At 36.4% G+C, this 14,929-nt stretch overlaps 1 protein-coding gene across 2 annotated transcripts in view; it reads right to left on the reverse strand.

The window, feature by feature from the left end:
* Positions 1-2,014: 2,014 nt before the first annotated feature.
* Positions 2,015-14,929, reverse strand: part of HACE1 (HECT domain and ankyrin repeat containing E3 ubiquitin protein ligase 1) — a 59,990-nt gene continuing 47,075 nt past the window's right edge. For both annotated transcript variants that reach the window (XM_072408703.1, XM_072408702.1), the window contains exons 21-24: positions 10,528-10,626; positions 8,025-8,095; positions 4,764-4,877; positions 2,015-2,869 (exon numbers count right to left, since the gene is read on the reverse strand). In XM_072408703.1, coding sequence (XP_072264804.1) covers positions 2,767-2,869; positions 4,764-4,877; positions 8,025-8,095; positions 10,528-10,626 — 387 coding nt within the window. In that variant the 3' untranslated portion in view covers positions 2,015-2,766. The remainder of the gene's footprint in view (positions 2,870-4,763; positions 4,878-8,024; positions 8,096-10,527; positions 10,627-14,929) is intronic.

The following is a 14,929-nucleotide window of genomic DNA, read 5'->3' on the forward strand; positions in this document are numbered from 1 at the left end:
TATATAAAAACAAAAGTGCGCTGACACTGAACTATAACTGAACTTTGTAGCAACCTGGACCAAGGCAAACCAACTTTCACTTATATTTTTCATCTCATCGTTATTTCCAATTTTATACTGGTGCTATTGTTGTTATTGTTCTTTGATTAGTCTTTTTTTCTGTCCATGTTTACACACTGTTTTTGTTATCCTTTTACTTTTTAAACACTATAAAAAGTTTGGGCTGAATTTTTGAGTGCTCAAAGTAGAAACAGTGTAACCTAAACACTACCTTAAAAGTTAACTCTGAGTCATTCCTGTCTGGAGTGGCAGTGGGTGAGAAAGACAGTGCGCAAAGAAGCAGAATCATTACTGCAAATGTCAAGGGTAATAGTGTGTGCTTCCATCTAAGTGGCAGTCTACCTGTGAGTTTGTGTGTTTAGCAAGGGTTAACAGAATGGTTAACCTTGCCCCATGACGGTCCTTCTCAGTCTGCTGGTGCTTAGATTGTTGCTGAGCGTGCTAGAAAATCTACGCACAGGGTGATGGCTGAGTGGGTGATGGTCACAGTCACCCCATCATAGTAAGATCCAGGAAGTTAAAATTAGTGAAAGGCTCCACAAGTAATTGTGGGACTTTGCAGTGTCATGAATGGGAAAACTGCACACATATTTATTTACAAATTCAGCTCTGCAGCACATTTCTTTAATGGAAAACTATAGTTTTACTTTAATCCTACCAGCCCGCACTAATCTATGGCCTGTAAAACAGTAAGCATAAATGTGTTTTGAGTAATAACTTGAGTTTTGGAGTACCTACACAAGATAAAAGCCTGACAACTGGTTAAACCCAATAATGTGCTATAAATGTTGTCTAGCCAACACAAACTGTACTAAGCATTATTTTCTGCAGCCAACGTTCAAACTGTTCCTTATCTAATAGAAGCATAGCCATAACCAATGATAAATACCCCCCCCCCCCCCCCTTGCAATGTTTTTCCTGGTAAATAATTAATCCTGTAATGTGCCTTTGAACATGCTAGGGAATTCAAGCCAGCAAGAGTCTCCTCCCTCCTTGCACTTCTTAGCTCAGCTTTTCTGCCCCCACATCTATACATAATATTTCAGCAGCTGTCAGGGAAGAGTAAAGGGAAATATACTAAAGTGTAATTTCAGTGACAGATTTGAGTTTACTGGGCTTGCGGCTATCACATACAAGATTAAGCCACCCACCAGTAAGTAGTGTAATACCTTTTAGATGACTATATCATAGAAACAATTACAGATAAATAACATGCAATAAAGCATTTAAAGCACATTAATATCATGGAAAGATTCTTGGTAAATATTTTTGAAGCTTTAGAGAAATGTTTTAAAGTAAATAGTGGTCCTCAAAAATGTCCTAATTTATTTTTACACTATGTGTTCTAGATGCAAGAGGTAGCAAGGAACCTGCAGTGGGCGTGCTTGGGAAATCCTTACCCACATCACATGCAGGGGTTCCCAGATCATCAGATTATTGACATTACATAGTGTTCAGTTCCTGAACCTTCTATCATTTTTCTTTTTATCGATAATTATTAATAAAATCCCTTTAAAGTAAAGCAAGCTGTGTGCATCATTAATAAGAGTAAATAAACCTGAAAGAATTTTCAGTATCAGACACCGATGCAGTAGGTAAATCGCTTCAGGGCAAACATTAAAATGTGCTAACAAACACAGTGGCACGTTATTATCACCCTAGACATGCTTTGATATGGAACTGAAAGAATTGTGCAGTACATGGGTCTTTGTTTATTCATCAGTGCTCCCATAAAATGGCCACTCCAAACTAATGTGGTCATACCAATTATCCTCTCAATTTATTATGACTTAAGCTTGGTGCTACTGCTCTTTTCAATTAAAAGAGCCTTCCTGACTGCAGACAGAGCCGTTTTATATGATTTGCGATCCCTGGTGTAACCGTTAATGGTCTGCTGTAGAGAGAGAAGAAGATGGCACAAAGCAAAAACATATTTCAGCACAGTGTCAATGTATAAAAGTTTATAAAATGCTTTATTATAGCAAGCAGATTTGTACAAAAATACAATTCCGATCATCTGCACAACTACTGTATAAACAGCTCCGAATGAAGTATAACAACAAGGATCAGGTGCACATAAACATAAACAACACCGCTCTCTTTTTCCCGGCCACTTGTAAAATGAAAACAGATGAACAGTTTAAAAAGTTATAAGCAAAACAAAAACTGTGCAAAATAATTAAAACTGAAATTAAGTTAAGCTATTGGTAGCAGTACAGAATGATAACAAAACAACTCACTTTTACAACTTACAAACACTAAAATGTTAAAACCACGGGAAAAAAATAATTAAAGGTATTTTTTTTTTTTTTTGTAAACATACATACTCCACAAAGCATCCTTCCTCAGAATAAAAAATAATTTATAAAAGCAAATTGTTAAAGTAATTAAACAGATCACACAACCTCAATGCATACATGATAAGAGTAAGTGTCTTTGCATGTTAAAAAAATGTGCCTTGTTTTTCAATCAGAAAAGCATGATGCACCAGGGAGAATGGACTATGTTTTTTTCCCCCCTTTGTTTTTCAAATCACACATCCACACAACAACACTTAATCTTGGAGAAAATAGGTACTTTACAAATCTTTGAAAGTCAGCCCTGTCCGTGGCCAGTATCAAGCCTGTTTTTCTCTTGACAGTTTTCTAAATTGGTTCTGCCACTCTGAATTGTGCATCAGTAGTCAGATGAGTTTTCCTTTCTTCATTATGCCATTGTGTAACCATAACTTCCACAGTGCAATGCCACAAGAAGCCGGTCCTTTAGGATTTCCTTGCTTGGGTATTCAGGCAACTTAAGCATATTGATGCTATTATAGAAACAAACAGACAAAAAAGATATACATAAAAGAATCAAGGACTGTAGACTTTTATACAGGACACAAATGAGAATTTTGAAAGCATCAGTAACACAAAGGGATTTATATATATCTCATACACATAGGATAGAGAAGAGAAACATCACTACACTTACATGTTGTACAATGGGAATCAGAACTTGGCCACACTACAATTACCCTAAAGCAGTGATCAGAAACATATTTTACTAAAAAGAAGTAACTGATTGCAATTTGTAAAAATCACATACATGGTCCCTTAAACTTGGGCGGCAATCAACATTTTTGAGGTGATCTTGGTAGTGTTTGAAACCACCATTGGTCTACGATGTTGTCCTATAGCATTTGTCATTATCTAATGCTAATCGCCACTTGATAAATAATGTGCTAATAGTAAACGACGATCACGTCTAATCACCACGCTCTTGAATAGGGTGCTGTTAATAGATTAGCTTTATAAATGTATCCCTAATAAATTTCAGGGGCTACAATGGGCTGTAAAAGAGCAAAAAGATGGACTGTAAACCAGACTGTAGACCACAGTATCAAAAAGACAGATATTTAATTTCAGTACAGTTTAAGCTCACTCAAATTCAGTTTTCAGCTTCCAGTATAAAGAACCCTCAAGTGACACTAGACTGAGCAAGTTACATACAGTTTTCCTTTTTATTTGATATTATTGTTTTTCTTTTTAGATGCAGGGGAGAGCTGGGAACATCTGACCTGCGGGGGAGGTGGAGGGGGGGAAGCAAACAAAACCGGTTGTCTGCTTAATAAAAGGTAATAACCGGTTCTTGTCCAAAATTTCTGTCCAAAAATATAAGGGGCAACATTAAAAGAAAATTAATTAAAAATGCACACAATATAATAAATATAAAAAAAATTAAATAGATAAAATATGTAACAAAAAGAAAAAAAATCAAATTAATAAAATATATATCAAGAAAAAAATACTTGTAAGTAAGGAAGGCTTCCCAGGCATCTGTTTTGCTAGCATGTGCTTGATAGCAAACAAGACACCAAGGACTACTAAGAAGTGCATTGCCAGTGGGTGGATGCTGTAGACCAAGGGTGCCCAACCTACAGCCCATGGAGCTTTCAGATCCAGCCTTCTCCTCATTCCCTCTCTGCTCTTCTTGCGGGGATGGGGTTCACGCATCTCCTATGTTTCTCAATGAGATACCAGGAAAGAGAGCTGTTCCCCGCCCACCTTGTATTGTGAGATAATAGTGCAGGAGCAGCATGAGAGCTGTGTCTACTTTTAAGCAGCTGTCATTATCCCCATGTATAAATCCTCATATCTCCTTCACTGTGTAACTCCCCCCTAAAATGTTATTGCTGCAGGGCCATCACATCACAGAAAAACTTTACCTATCATACTGTTACCCTGTGCCATATAGCTGGCCACTTACCTTCTGTGAACCCTAATTTCACAGGAACGGGGAGATGTAGGGCCCTGAAGAGGATCCAAGAATGATCCATTGCAGAGATTCTTGACTTGTCATTACTTTTATTTAGTGAATGTTCGTTACGTTAACTAGAAACATTTCAATTTAATTTAAAATTAAAACTATTCTAGTTTTAAACATACATCTTTAATGTTTATTTGCATTGTAGCCCGCAAGTTTTATCCCAATGTCAACAGCGGTTCCCGGATAAAAAAAAAAAAGGTTGAGCACCACTGCTGTAGACTGCTAAATGGCAGTTGGTGCTCCTCTTAGCCCATTTAGGCAAGTAAGAAACAAGCAGCTGTCTGTTGACAAGCCAGGCAGCTACAAAATTAAATGGGGACACTGCACACTTTTTTTAATTTATATACAATGAAGTTACTTTATAATACAATGAAGAATTTACCTTGATAACTTACCATGTGCTAGAAGTTGGTAGCAAATTTGGTGTATATGGCACAGCTGCAATAGTGAAATTTTGCAGCCCGCTTCCTCCCATAATGTAAGCAAAGCCGCCATGAGGTACTCTGGAACTGAATACAAACCATGGTTTATTAGACATTTAAACACCTGATATGCTGTAAAACAGTGACACATACATTGCTGACTAAAATGAATATTATTATTATAATATACTATTATAAATTAATTCAAGTGTAACATAAACTACATGAAGGTATTATACAAAACTAGAGTAAACAAAAGAAAATAGATTAAAAATCAGTCAGCTAAGAAATGAAACCACTGACAAATCTAAACTGCCTTTATTTTTATATTAGGACAGTCTTGTAAGATTTTCATGACAACCATAAAAGTTGCAGTTCTCAGACAAGATTGTAGATGAACTTTCCCTGTAGAAATGCTTTGGAACAGCAATAAGTTTTTGACTTTTTTTGGTAAAAACAACCAGAATATAGCAAATGCTGTCCACTCCCCACTGCGGTGCAGAAGGGTGGAGCTCAATTTGGCTGTAAGGTCACTACTCTGAAAGATTTGTTTTCTTAATACAATCTCCTATAGTCCACACAGAATGTTTAAAAAGTTTTCTCAGTTCCATTCCAATGCAAGCTTTCCTCAGTTAAGTGACAGAGTCTCCAAAAGTAACATATGCAATCATAAGCCACTTTAGTGGGAACACCTTGCTAGTACCCGATGAGGCCCATTTTTGCTTTCAGCATTTCTGTAATTCTTCATAGCATAGATTCAACAAGATGCTGGAAACATTTCTCAGAGATTTTGGTCTATATTGAGATCATAGCATCACACAGTTGCTACAGATTTGTTGGCTTCACATCCATGTGATGATGCCTCTATTCAAACGTATCTTAAAAATGCTCAATTGGATTGGGATCTGGTGAATGTGGAGGAATTTTAAGTGCAGTGAGCTCATAGTCATGAGCAAGAAACCCGTTTGAGACTATATGAGATTTGTGACATGGTGCATAATCCTGGTGGAAGTAGCCATCAGAAGAACACTGGCTGACACAGGTCAGTGACAATACTAAGATAGGCTGCGGCATTTAAAAGATGCTTAACGGATACTAACAGGACCAAAGTGTGTCAAGAAAATATCCAGACCCTAGCCCGAACCATTGATAAAAGGAAGGCTGGATCCATGCTTTCATGTTGTTGATGGTCCTACAATTTGAATATCATAGCAGAAATCAAGACTGATCAGACCAGGCAACTTTTTCCTAGTCTTTTCTTGTCCAATTTCGGTCAGCCTGTGCAAACTGTAGCTTCAGGCCCCTGTTCTTCAATTAAAGAAATAGCAATTATTGTGGTCATCTACTGATGGCCATCTTCCTCAAAGTTTAACATGCTGTATGTATAGAGATGCTCATCTGCATACCTCCGTTGTTACAAGTAGGTATTTCAGTTACTGATGCCTTTCTGTTGACTGGAACCAGTTTGATCATTCTCCTCTGAAATCTCCTTTGAACTTCCCCATTCAAAGTCCCTAAATCACCTTTCTTCCCTATTGATCACGCCATGTATTTCCTAAATAACTACCATGTGTTTTATTTAAATCCAACTTTTACTTGTTTATCCTATGCAGGAGTTTAGCAGTGTTTAAATGCAACAGTCTGTTTGGAGCCACTACCTGTGTATGTACTCCAGTGTTGGTGACAACAGTAAACCATACATGTACATACATGTGCAATGTGCATTGGATTGGTTATAATTGTTTCATTTTGAGGACATGTGACAACACAGGAGAACGATTGGTGGGAAGGACAGGGGGTTGTCTTCCTATGAAATGCCTACACAAGGATTTTTAATAATACAATACCACTACTCAACATTTCAGTCATAGTGCACACAGGAGAATCACATATGATGATTTGGTTTTTCAGGAAGATAGACATTTGTAGTGAAAAGCATTTCCTGGATATTAGCAAGCAGGTCTGTGTCAAGTGTATACCCCAAAAATACTTTAATTGATTTTTATCCACTAAACCTAAAGCATCTCACCTGTAAAGACTCTACAAATACATAATGTAATTTATGCTGCCTGCCAGTTGCCGTTATCTTCTGATCTGGTTTTCATGTTCATAGCTATGGATATTATTGCAGTAATAAATATTGGTTCTACTATATTAGGTTTAGGACTTCCACACATTGGCAGCCCACTAGATCGTCTACTGGGTAATATTACATATCAATCACAAAATCATATTTTAAAAACCCCAAGACTTTCATATAGTTCATCACAAAGCATGCAACTGAAGCTTTAGATTCTCAATTAAAATCTCATTAACCAATAACGTGGCTAAACCAATTAGCATAAAACAATAAAAGGAATCTAAACTGGTGTATGTATGTATGTATGTAAGTATGTATGTATGTATCGAGAAGAAGCTACACAGAAACAAGCCAGAAGAATGTGAGCAAGAGCTAGGGTTAACACAGCAAGGACAGGAAAGATGTGACTAGTTCAAGATGAGATTCTAACAAAGTCTTTCAATTTATCTATATTCGTAACACTATACTGCTTCATAAACAATATAGCCATCAGAATTCGAGCTATTATTACTCAGAAGCAAGCATACAGCGGGAGACAAAGACATCTGAGTTATTCTTAAAGACATTCAGGAATCATAAAAGCTACAATCATAAATGTATTTGTTTTACCAGATCCATTGAATTAATTTTATGGTCCGCAGCCAGGGGAAAAGAGTGTTTGATTTTTTTTTTTTTTTTTGCTGAAGTGGTACTAAAAGGTATACTCAGCCGGAGATGAGATTGTAATGAATAAACGGCACAGGAAAGACTGCGAAGCAGAGGAAGAAGGCATATTTATTTCTTTTTAAAAAACACCTCTAATGATCAGGGAGCAAAAACTGACTTTTCATTCTGCTGAGGAGAGTTTGATCTATAATGAATGGCAGAACGGTTCTTTATTTATTTCCATCAACAACACTAATATTTATTTTTCACACAAGGCAATAAATAAAACCCCTAAAAATTGGAGTGCGTTAAGTTTACAGAATAACTCCTAAATCCTTGTATATGACCGATTCCTGAAATGACAGTACGTCACAGAATTCAGCTACAAGCGACTGAAGGGAAAAATAAATAAATGTTTTCCCAGCACATGTTGTCCATTTTCATGATAATGTCGGTGTAAACATTATAGGTTGCAGCAGCTAAAGTGCTTTCTTTAATATATTACTCACCTGCCTGTAACAAACTGGAGAAGCAAAACTCTTTCTTCTTGGGTTAGTTCCTGGACAACCTCCCAAAACCACTGAAAAAAAATCACAAAAGACTGTAAAAAATGGCTAGCAAAGCATTTGGATACATTTCAAGATAAACTCTGGTATATATTTGATCTGAAAGCATTTTTTTTACATTAATGTACATATATGCTTTCATTATTTAATTTAGTTTGCAAAATGTTCATAAGCAACAGTTTCCCTTTATGGATTAAAATACAATATTTTTCTTCCTTTGTTTCATCTCAAGGCTGCTAATCTCTTTGTAGCCACTTCCTGTCTATATATGCCTTTGTCTTAGTTGGCTGAATGTCATTACAGGAAGAGCTGTTTAATGGTGACAATGATGGAACCAACCAAACGGGGTAACAACAGGTATAGAAGAATCATCTAGTATTATTTAACGAAAGCTGCAGATTTAAAAAAAGCTTTTGAAACCAGTCATTTTAAACTGTAGCATGGCATGATTTTCCCAAAAGTGGCAAAAATTAAAATTCCTAGTTCTTCCAACTATGCTACTATTATTCAGTTTTAAATAAAATTTCCCCAAATCCCTACCAGTGCTCCGGTAATACACTTGTGACTTGTCCAAAGGTATGCACAGACTTTGGCATTTCAATTGCAAACATTCCCAGCAATTTCTTTTCATTTATTGCACATTGAATTTCTTCGTTTTCAAAGCTGCATTTTTAAAGCTGGCCATAATATCTGATTCTATATCTGAGAATATCTGATCACAATGTCTTTTTGTCCAGCTTCTTTCAAAACAAATATGCTGTGTTCACACGAGTCCTTCTGGAGGAGGTCCATGTAGAAAGTCCTAACGCTGGCTTATTAAAGGGAAAAGTATAGTGTTCAGACAAAGATTTGATGGTGGGAGGGGCTCATTCTATTAAGAATGATGGTAACAGCTATCAGGGCCTGCAGTAAAGAAATTAGATCCCTGTATGACCAGTATGTTTCCCTAAACGTCAATGTCACCATAAAAAGTGGAAGTATACTTGTTGGTGAGCTTGAGCCATTCTCAAAGCAACCAGATATACAGTATTTCTGTATTTATTGTTTTTTTCATTTTAATTGTTGAGTGCAGGAATAATTAGCAATGGCTGGCGTCTTACTGAACACTGGTAATTTATTTTGCAACATATCTGCTGATTTCTGTAAATACCTGGCAAGCCCTAGATGTATTTGTTTTAATGCGGCATTACAACTTATTTTTACCAGCAAGTTACAATGTAGGGAAAGTAAGAAAAGCCTGCACTGTGCACTGCAGTAACTGAACTGCACATTAGATCTCATTAGTCAAAATAATGGTGGCTAATGAATTCTTAATTTTAGAGTAGAGGTGCACATTAGAACCCATGAAAAATTAATGGTGTCCAAATATTCAAACTCTTTTTGATATCCAGAGGGTGGTGGTGGTTGTATCCATGCAAACACAGCAGTTTTCAACAGAACATATTTCCTAAAGATTTCGAACATGCATAAACTCAATGTGCACACCAGTTCCTACAGTTCAATGACAAAAAAAAAGTTTTCTGCACACAATGGACACATTGGGAGCCTATACAGGTGTAACACAACAGAATATACAAGAAATACAAAAAATCAGTACTGTAACATGCCTAGCACACTTTGTAAATCAGCAAATAAATCTCATAACTTTTTCATAACAAAGTTTTGAGACCGCTGATCGTGTGTGTAGCGCATGATACCTGCAGTTAACTGTTGATTTAGCCAGTCCATGGAAAATTCTTAGTATTTTGTGGAAAAAGGGACAGCACTTATCGTGCTGGTTAAATAGGTGCTTGATTCAATACAATAATAATTTTAAATTTAACTGCTCTTTAGGTCATCCCTTCGAACCTTGGAGTTTTAGGATTCCAAAGACCACATTTTTGTATGACAGCCATGTAAACCAACCTAGAATAGGTATACATGTGGGTGTACGTATGTATTTAACACACATTAATTTAAATAGCTTCAATGATTAATGCAAATGTTAAATGGTTGATGGTACATGGCCCACATGTACATGTATACTTTGGAGGATATTTCCTGTCCAGCACAATTCTGAAATCCAACTCAGTAGCTTAAATTCAGATTTGATCAGAACCATAAATAGCCAAATCTGATGAACTATCCAGACTGAATTAGACTGTCTGATTTTTATGAAACTCTGGGAATGAAAATGTTCCATATTTAAATAAAACATGACTGTTTTCCTTGTATTCCAGCAGTCTGACCCATGTGTTTACTGTGATACTTCCTAGGCTTGCACTGTAAACTATTGGTATGCATAAGGATTTGTTTTCCTGTGTACCGTGACTAGTAATCTACACATCAGTAAACATTTGTTTAAAAAATGTTCTTTTCACTCAAGTATGAAGAAACGATGCATACTAAATCGAAATCCATATATATGCAGTTGCATGACTTTGCATATCTTATTAAAGTACTCTACCTGAATTACAGGATCATCTCTCTCATAGCCACTGGTATATTCAGTGTTCTTCATCCAGTCAGTTACATCAATTTCAGGCATGCCAGACAAAAGAAGCTCCTTTAATGACAAAAAGTGACAGAATATTACTTTGCACATATACTTCCTTTTTTGCAATGTTATAGTGGCTTGTGTTCTAAGACATAATTAAAATCACAGCAAAGTGGTGCACAGACTTGTCTTGAACAGGGAATGCGCTACAGGAGTGTGTCATTAGGCAGACCTGTCAAACAAACGACAAACACAGTTATAAGGAAATCTGTTGTCCCTAGCTCCACATGGAAGCCTCTATTTCCAATCTACTCCATCTAGCAATTAAAACCTAAGCAAATGTATACAAATATTTTGTACACACTATAAAATAAGTGTTGAAACTGGAAGAAAAATGATTTCCTTTTTTAATTTTGGTGGAACACATTGATGCTTTTATAAGACAGGTTAACATCTACCAAGCTTAGTCACAACATTTCTACTGGCTGCAAATTGCTGAGCATCACTAGTGACCCAAAAAAAGAGCTTACGGTGCATAACTTAACATAGCATGCTTGCTTGCTTAATAATTCAAATGTCTTATTCTTAAAATAAACACCTGAAACTACAGTTACACATTCTGAACTCCTTAAAGGGTGAAGAACTGCAGTGTTCAGTACTCTGCGATATACATGGAACAGAACACAAATGAACATAAATGGATTCAGTGTACTAGGAAAGATGAAAATATAGGGGAAAGTGGCCATCTATTTTCCATGAGAACTTTAAATGTAACATTTGTTTTTTTTCTCAATTTCCTTTCATCTCTTCTGTTTGTTGTAGCTTATTTAATGGGCAGCATTTTAGCCATTGGAGGGTGCACCAATCATTTAGCAGAGCAATCTGCACTGCTGCTGAATTACTGCTTTGAGAAAATCATTTAGACGAGTTTCTCTTGCTGTTTTTTTTAGCACACATAGTTGCTGTTCCACTTTTTAAATGTATGACTCCTTGTTTAAGGTGCTCCTCATTGGCCACATATGAATGCCACTTTGCTAAAGGATCACCACCTGGGTTGGTCATTTCAGGAGATGAATAACGGTTAATTACAGGAACAAAAATACATACAGCATTGGTAAAAATAAGGATCTAAAGAAAATGAAAATAAAAATCAATTAATTATAAATGGAAACAAAATAGAGTGAATCAAAACCAATCAAATGTAGATCAAACAAGCAAACCACTATAGGGCTAGGGTGCTAGCTTTGGTGGAGGAGGTGGGAACTCCGCAAGAGGTCGTACTAAAAAGCAAAATGAAAGCAATGCAGTAATAGCATGTGATATTTATTAAGAATAAAATATGCTTTGCACTCTCATAATCCATACTGAAGTCCCCCTTTTGTAAGACAGAAAAAAAACATAGTTCGTATTTCCTGAAGTCAAACTTCTCACTCTGATCAAAGAAAGAATAAGACAGAACCTCTGGTCAGTAGGAACCACTCTGGAGACATGTCAGCACCTGCACAATACAGCCTACATCCATAAACGTCACAGCTTACTCTTTGTGAATGATCTCTTCACGCATGCTGTTTCTTCTGCCACGTGGTCCTACTGGCCAGCTGTCTTTTAGAACTATTTTTAGTTTTAGAACTACTTTTCCCAAGACAGTACCTGATTTACCATAGCAATGTCCCCCATTTTGGTTGTGCACAATATATGATATTCTAAAAAACTCATTACTAAACTGTATTGTGTCTTGCGCTGCTTTTTTGTGCGGTATGATTAAACCTTAAAGAACTACTAGCTGAAAACCCCAACAATCTGCTTAATACACTGGCACGTATTAATACCATTGTCCAGTACCAACACACACACACAAAAATGAAGCAATGTCACAAAGGCAATACAATAAAGAACATGTCTCTTGGTATATACAGAGACCATGCAGTTAGTAAAATGTATTGAGCTCTCATCATAGACTGTAACATGACGTTATAGTGGCTATAATAATGCGTGAAATATAGCCAAGGGAAAAACTGTATGTAAAAAGCCTTGCAGAGATCACTGAAAAATCCCTGAAGCCTATAAATGAAACTGTGAGTCATAGGGGAGTTCATTCATAGTGTGTTATCTGGAAAAGAATACCCTAATCTCATTTTAAAAGTCTCTTTATATTAATTCTTTATTTGAATCCCATCCAAATCCAAGAAGCTTCGAAATGGACACAAAGTTTGATGTGACCATCAAATATGCTTGCAGGCACCACTGATTTCTTAAAGCTCTCCAAGGCTGGAAAGGATACATTTTCATCAGTAAAGCTGTGTGATCAAGCAAGCCTGGAATCTTATCTGGTTCAGGATTCAAAACATTTGCTAGCAAATGGCTTTGAAGAAAACCATTCCAGTTTTGCTGGATTACCCATGTTCACTGATGAAAATGTATCCTCTCCAGCCTTTGAGAGCATTATTAAATCAGACCCTATGCCTGTACTTCTGCATTTATGTTACTTTAGGCTTCATTTATGCCAGGACAGGTTTACAATGGTTAGCAAAAAGGTCTCCATTAGTTAACAGGGGTATACACCTGTAAAAGCTTGTGTGAAGTCAGGCAATTGTCAGGGCAGCAACTGGCAGCCTTCAGATGACCTCTAACTTTTTAAGATCTTGAAATACAATGATACATTTAGTTTTAGAGAACTTCAGCAAAGTGCAGTTTAATTCTGTACAGAAAATAAAGTAAAAACAATTTCCCATTTAAGTACTCCTTTATAGTTCCTGATGTTGTACGGACAATCCTTTTTAAAGCTGATTGTGGATACAATTACAAATGAATAACAAAAAAATAGATTCCCTTTAAAACTTGCACATTCATTTGTTTAATTGTACAGTGAACCTTTAGCCTTTCAATTGAAAAGTAATTTCAAAATAAAATGTGAGATATAATCCTGATAATAAACGTAAACAATTAATAAGTGTCTTATTTGTCCCCCTGCGAGTGTCGTGATGTGCTCGAGAATTGCATTAGGAAATGATGAGGACTGACTGTGCATATTTATCTTTTGCTAGTTAATAATGTGTATCTTTGCTATGCGCAATGTGCAGTAATGTTGGCTCCCTATCTTGCAATTACAGAAAAGCTTATTTGCATTGGAGCTCTTCACAGCACATTGGATTTATTTACTCAGTAGATTACATTTAGCAGACAATTCAAAATATGCACAGAAAGATAATTGCAGATAATACATTATTAGTCGCATTGTATATACGAAGGCGAGGCGCCAGAGCAGAATATCATGAATACAGCGCTGTACTAGCAACCATACAGCCTGAAAGGGAAAATATAGGTTTTCTAACAAAACACATGGCTTGAACAATTTGTTCTTTGATTATAGCAATTTACAAAAAGGAAATAACCAACATTTATTCTTTTCATGTGCTCATGTTTATTTTCTTACTGTATGTTGTCTCCCGTTGTAGCATCATACAGGTAAACAGCATGCGTTGGAAGATTCCCAAGCCAGCAGCTATCAATCATAATATATCTGTATGCATTGTGGGAGAGGAACTGGTGAATCCTACAATTAATCCACAATCCTATGCGTACGGGAAAGGAGGACCACATGCAAGCTCATTAGTTGCATTGTTTATGTTTTCCGCAAAATTAGAATCTTAACAAACATACAAAAAGTATCCTATGTTGCTTAATCTTTATTCTACATAAGGCAGTCCAACACAATAGCCACTAGCAGGCTTGTTTATTAAAGCATTGTGCTACTAAAATCTTAACAGTACATCTCATGTTTCCCTAGGTTTAATAAATAAGCCCACATAAGGCTGGAAGGTGGAATGGCAGTGGTTTATTTAGGCCATATTATAATTGACTTGATTTTTTTAATAATATAGTCCATATTTCTTATATGGACTATATTAACCTATATGGTTATATTAACCTGCAGATTTGTTACACTTGATTGCATAAAAAATGTCATCAAATATACATGCATAAACATAAGGAAGATTTATCGCTCAAATGCTAACTTAAAGTTCTATAAGTAGTGTTTCAGAATCAACCCAAGAGCTCCTGTACAACCGTCTAAAAATCAAGTTACGATGTGATCTACAAGCCTTATTTTTTTTTAACTCTCCCCAAAGTAGGCCAAATCAATACTGCAATCTACTGTGTTTTCTGCAAGGCAATTGTTACTCCAGAAAGCAGTGGGAAGAACTAGGTGTGGCCAGGGGAAGACTGAAAAGCTACAAGCTTGGAAATGAGCAGTGACAATTCTTACAGCCCTATCACCAGCATCTTCCTATCCCACTGTAGTGGAAGCAGGAACAGCCTACATGAGGGTAACAATTTAGCTCTGAATTCAGGAGCAGTGCAGCATCAGTGA

The sequence above is a fragment of the Pyxicephalus adspersus genome, chromosome 4 (genome assembly GCF_032062135.1).
Source record: "Pyxicephalus adspersus chromosome 4, UCB_Pads_2.0, whole genome shotgun sequence".
Lineage (NCBI taxonomy): Eukaryota > Metazoa > Chordata > Amphibia > Anura > Pyxicephalidae > Pyxicephalus > Pyxicephalus adspersus.